Raw genomic sequence first — 5,827 nt, forward strand, 5'->3', positions numbered from 1 at the left:
TCTGTCGCCAGGCTGGAGTGCAGTGGTGCAATCTCAGCTCACTGCAACCTCCACCTCCAGGGTTCAAGCGATTCTCCTGCCTCAGCCTCCCAAGTAGTTGGGGCTACAGGCACTTGCCACCATACCCGGCTAATTTTTGTATTTTCAGTAGAGACGTAGTTTTACCATGTTGTTCAGGATGGTCTCCATCTCTTGACCTCGTGATCCGCCCGCCTTGGCTTCCCAGAGTGCTGAGATTACAGGTGTGAGCCACCGCGCCCGGCCATGTTGTTATGTTTCATACACATGTGTGTGTATGCATAAGTACACATATAGACACACTTAACATTACATGATGTACATGCTAGTGTTGGAGATACAAAAATGACTTTATGCTTACCCTAAAGGCTTCCCTAAAAGACAAAGAATTGTGGGACAGTTTGATAAATGTCATAAGAGATATTACTAAGTGCTAAAAATAGCACAAAGAGAGGCATGATTTCCTCTGCTTGGGTGTGTCCAGGAAACCTTTACTGAGAAGGCAACATTTGCACGGATCTTAATAGGAATTCAAAGATCACTGGAAGAAGTGTGTGTGTGAGTGAGTGAAGGTGTGGCAGGAAGGGGTGATGGGAATGGAGAAAGATGTTCCAAAAAGGAGAAGTCATATGGCCACAGGCCTTGATGTGAAGCGGCACTGACATTTAGAAGAGTGTAGATAGTTCCATGTGGCTGTCAAGACGGGGCCTTGGGTAGGGAATAAGAGAGTGGACAGTTGAGCACAGGCTGAGTCTGGAGAGACATAAGCTTCTAATTTATCTTGTAAGTAAACAGACATCTTGGAAAGAATGGAAGCAGAGTGTGACAAGATGAGATCTGGACTTTAGAAGGAGGAGGACTCTAACAGTGTGGAGGATGAATTGAAGGAAGGACAACTAGGGGCAGCCAGATCTGTTAAGAGAAGGAGAGGCCAAGACAAGACTAGACCTGCAGAGGTGTCATGGGAAACACCACACCTGTGAAGGATGACGAGCTGGCAGCAGGAGTGGTCAGGAGAGACTTCAAACTGCAGTGCAGGTCAGACACCTGGGAAAGGAGAGCAGACTGGGAAGAGGATGATCCTCAAACTGCGGTGCAGCTCCAGGATGTCCCTGCCAGGCTTAGTGTCCCAGAATACAGCTCACTTCTTAGCAAGGCCTCACATCAGGCACAGTGGCCAGTTTCTAGCCCTGTTTCTGGCACTCTCTGTGCTCAGTCATTGGCCGGGAGCAGCCTGGGGCAGTGTGAACACCCAGCACATCCAAAATACAGCAGCAGGAGGCTGGAGGCTTCTTGCACCAGGTTCTCTTTAAGGGAGACCTGAGCACACTCCCTGCCAGCACAGAGATGCCTGCAGCAGCACAGTCTGCCCTAAGGCAGTCACGGAAGAATGGAAAGCAGATGGGAAAGAGGACCTAGCCTTGTTTGCCAGCACCCCCTGGTCTGGGAAGGCTGTTTCCCTTCTGGCTTGTGAGGTTGCTGCCCTTGCTCCTTTCTTGATTGGGGCCAGAAGTTGTCCTCCGCTCTTTTTGAGGACATCACAGGCTTGGCAGATGCAGGAGTCAGCTCAGGCTACGGTAACACATGGCACAGACCAGGTGGCTTAAACAACAGAAATTAATTTCCTCATATATCTGGAGGCTGGAAGTCTAAACTCAAAGGTCAGCAGGATTGGTTTCTTCTGAGGCCTCCCTCCTTGGCTTGTAGACGGCTGTCTTCTCTTTGTGTCTCCACACAGTCTTCCCTCTATGTGCATCTGTGTCCTGGTTTCCTTTTCTTAAAAGAACACCAATCAGAATGGATTCGGGCCCACCCTAATGGCCTTATTTTAAATTGATTACCCCTTAAAATACCCTGTCTCCAAATATAATCACATTCCCAGATATGGGGGTCGGGGCTGCAACATAGGAATTTTGGGGGCATGATTCAGCCCATCACAGAAGGTAAGAGATGTGCTGCCTCCACTGCTCTCTCACACATCGAGAGCACTGGTCCCTTAGTGTAGGCAGGCTTCTCCTTCCTATAAGTTCTGCTTCCACTGTGTGACACAAAGAAAGTCAGGTGGGTCCAAGAGACGCCAACATGCAGAGTGTGATGGAAGAGAGCGTGGAAAGCATTAGAGAGTGAACAGTAGGAAGGTTGGGCATGGTGGCTCACGCCTGTGATTCCAGCACTTTGGGAGGCTGAGGCGGGTGGATCATCTGAGGTTGGGAGTTCGAGACCAGCCTGACCAACATGGAGAAACCCCATCTCTACTAAAAATATAAAATTAGCCTGGTGTGGTGGCACATGCCTGTAATCCCAGCTACTCAGGAGGCTGAGGCAGGAGAATCACTTGAACCCGGGAGGCAGAGGTTGCGGTGAGCTGAGATCGCGCCATTGCACTCCAGGCTGGGCAACAAGGTTGAAACTCCATCTCAAAATATAAAAAACAAACAAACAAAAAGTAGAGTGAACAGTAAGCATTAAGTAGGGCTGAACTCTGACATGAGGTGAAATTAAACCCGCTTTAGCCCTTGCTCCTCAGGGATCTCTGTTGCCCATCAGTGGAGGAAGTGGGTGGGCACTTGGGCAGGGAGGTTGGGTACCTTTCTACCACCAGTCACTTTCAGCCATGAGGTAAAGGAACGAAAGGTACACGGCTGGTGGAGGGCATCAGGGGATGTGGTGGAGGGGAAGAGGCTGGGAAGAGGGTTCTCAGGAGGATGGGCACCGAGCCAGATGAGAAGGCGAGTCCCCCCGACAGGAGCAGGTCCAAGGGCACAGTCCACCGTGGGGAGGTGCCTGCAGTCCAGAAGCCCCTCCTGGGAGTGTGTTCAGAATCATCGTTCTGTCGACTGGAGAGGGATGAACCCTCCACAGTAGAAGAAAAGGAAAAAGATGGAAGACACACGTTGCTGATTGGCCTTAAACTTCCTTTGCCTTGGTTTTGCTCAGAGCATCCCAATCTTCTCCCCAACCCTAATTTTCCTCGAAGCCCCCGCTCTGATTCTGTGCTCCATCCAGACCTGACCACCCAAAGTTTCCTAAAACATCCTGTGATTTTCAGTCTCTGAGCCAGTTCCTTCATGTACAGTTAATTAATTTATGGCTGTCTCCAAATCCCTTCTCAATGCTATTGGTGAGACCTCCAACAGGATGGGCCATCTCCCTTCTTTGAACTCTCACAGCAACCTGACACTTTGCTTTGTGCCTCCATACATGTTTTGTCCTGCATGGCTAGACTGTCTGGGGACAGAACTGTTTTATGCAACTCTGTGGCCTCAGTTTTACTTACCACAGTGCCTTACATATAGTAGAATTAAATACATCTTGAGTTGAATTAAAGTAAAAAAAAAAAAAAAGATTGCCTTACATTATTTTCTCTAGGTCATTCATGGTAAAGAGTCCTATGAAGATCTCTTCCAGTCAAGAAAATATTTTTTTGTCTACCATACTTTGACTTTTAACTATTGCCTTTTGAAGCTCAGATTGATTTAAAGCACTTGGCTTAGATGCTAAAGCTTGCACATTTGCCAACATGAGCTCATAGTTTCATCTAAGCCTGCTTACCTAAGGAGATTTACATTTTTTTCCTGAACATTTATAAACATCTTAGACCAGTTTCTAAACAGAGATATGATGTGATTTCTTCTTATTTTCCTACCAGTGTTTGCATATTAAAAGAACTTGGGGAATATAGTGGCAACCAAATAGACATCAGCAGAATTTCATGTGTGTTGGGGTGGTGTCCTAGAGAGAGGTGATTGAGAAGGGCTTTCCCAAAACAACTCAAACCGTACCACCTAGGTAGCCCTATGCTCCTCCTGCTTTGTAGCCATTATTATAACCTTTCCTTACCTACACCAATTTTGCAAGGTTTTCTGCTCATGCAAAGTGATCCATACATTCAGAAAACTGAACATCACCAAATAGAAGTTAAAATGAAACAATGCCCACAGCGTTGATGAGACACATTTAATAACATATGAAGCTAATTTAGTGCCTCATAAAGAATAAGGATAAATGGATCCCTATGCCCTCAGGCCAAAAACAATCTTTATTTTCACATAGTCGAATTAAGTATTTCTGGGGCCAGTGTAGGGGAAAGATGGTATGGAATGGGAGAATCCCTCTTTCCTGCAAGAGGAGAAAGCCAGGGACTGCTCTGTCTATATTTTTACAAGGAAATTCTTCCTTCGTTTCTAGTAACCAAACTCAGAAGCACTGATGTTGGGCTGGAACAAGGACTTTCTAGTGGGGAGGGCAGCTGGGCTGCATAGATTTGAGGTTCCATTTTTGAGGTTCACCTTGCCTTGGGGTCTGTCCTTGGTTACCACCACTGATGTCTACCATGCTGGACTTTGGAGAACTTTGCTTCCACTTCAACACACTTTGGTACCTTCAGTCAAGTTTTTATTAAAGACTAGGGAAAGCAAAAGGGAAATTTAAATAAGAAAAGAGTGCCAGGAATCTGTCTTATAAGATACACTTTATGCATCCTCATCTGTCTCCCTTCTTAGTTGCTGGCCTGTCTGGATGCCATCTTAGCATCTGTGACCCAGGTGGCTACATTTGTCCATCTACCTACCTTAAGGTAGAGCCAGGTCCTGGAGAGATTAGGAAATCTTCCTATGTGCCTAAGATTCACCTCATCAGATCTGGAGTCCTGTCTAAAGAGCCACCTTTTGCCTAACAACACCAAAGTCAAGGTTTCCTTTATGAAGTTCTCCACCCCTGCCCTCCTCTCCCACCCCTAAGTCTTGTCCTGCCTGCTGCTTCTTGGAGGAAGAGGTGATTGTCACTGAGGTCTCACCTGGCCCTTTTGTCTTATTCCTCCTGAAGTGGGGAGGGTATGACATGGGCTTACTCTGTGGAGACCCTAAAGCCAGGATGGCCAGGACGCAGCGCAGAAATGTTCCTGTGGAACTTAATAGGAACTATGACCTGGTGAGGTGGGGCAGTGGTGGGGGCTGGCGGTTTTCAAATCTATGTAGGAAGAGGGAGGACGAAAGGCCACAGATCCTTCTGTACACACCAGTCCCACTTCTAACCACTCTTTCTGTCACAAGGTCCTTATTATCCAGTCTCACCCCCTCCCTTTTCCCCATGGCAGGTCCCTGTGATGGAAAGTTTGGCGAGCCTTTGATCTCATGTTCCTGCATGTCTCCATGAGTACACCTGTGTTCATGTCCCATTCTGACCACTCGGGCTGTTTGGACATGTCTGTCTGAGGGGACAGCTGTCTGGCTGAGGTGTAGATGGCTGGCTCCATCTTCCTGAGCTCTGGTTTCTGTGCCTGTCTGCACAGGGCTGTGCTCTGGATCTAGGCGAGAAAGCCTCAGGGTCCTTTCCCTTCCCAGTTCCTGGTGGCAAACATCTATGCCTGGTCACCTTCCACTTTTCTTTGGTCATTTTCTTCCATTTACACCAGGCTTCTCTACCAAGTGAAGTCCTAGCCCTACCAGCAGTAGCTGAAGGATGCTGTCACTGGCCCTATAGGGAGCTAATCCTGCAGGGACATGACTAATCTTTTCTATAACTGGGGAGATAGTGTGGGAGGAGGGTAAAAAAGAGACAAGAATCAACTTCTAGCAGAAAACTCTTCTTTTTCTCCCGAAGTAAAGACTACATCTGCTAACCTCACTTCTTCCAGTACTACCTGGGAACTCAGACTGGGAACAAGGACGTCAGCTCAGCCATTCTTTGTCTCTCTCTCTCTAATCTTCTGCCTTCAACAAAAATGCAGGACTAGAGAAAGCAAAAAGGAAACATAGAAAAGAGTGCCAGGAATCTGTCTTCTAAGATACAGTTTATCCTTCCTCATCTG

The 5,827-nt window shown here is 47.3% G+C and overlaps 1 protein-coding gene and 1 long non-coding RNA gene across 2 annotated transcripts in view; one reads left to right on the forward strand and one right to left on the reverse strand.

Annotated features, from left to right (window-relative positions):
* Nucleotides 1-3,936: 3,936 nt before the first annotated feature.
* Nucleotides 3,937-4,629, reverse strand: LOC105532282. Its single transcript, XR_001004948.1, has 2 exons — nucleotides 4,589-4,629; nucleotides 3,937-4,423 (listed from the first exon to the last, which is right to left on the reverse strand). It is a non-coding gene; the product is annotated as an uncharacterized LOC105532282 (long non-coding RNA).
* A 261-nt stretch (nucleotides 4,630-4,890) lies between these two features.
* The window catches only part of LOC105532295 (Fc receptor-like protein 6), a 6,051-nt gene continuing 5,114 nt past the window's right edge, over nucleotides 4,891-5,827 (forward strand). The window contains 1 exon segment of the mRNA XM_011970425.1: nucleotides 4,891-4,947. Within this exon segment, the coding sequence (XP_011825815.1) occupies nucleotides 4,891-4,947 (57 nt within the window).

This window comes from Mandrillus leucophaeus, unplaced genomic scaffold (genome assembly GCF_000951045.1).
Source record: "Mandrillus leucophaeus isolate KB7577 unplaced genomic scaffold, Mleu.le_1.0 Scaffold947, whole genome shotgun sequence".
NCBI lineage: Eukaryota > Metazoa > Chordata > Mammalia > Primates > Cercopithecidae > Mandrillus > Mandrillus leucophaeus.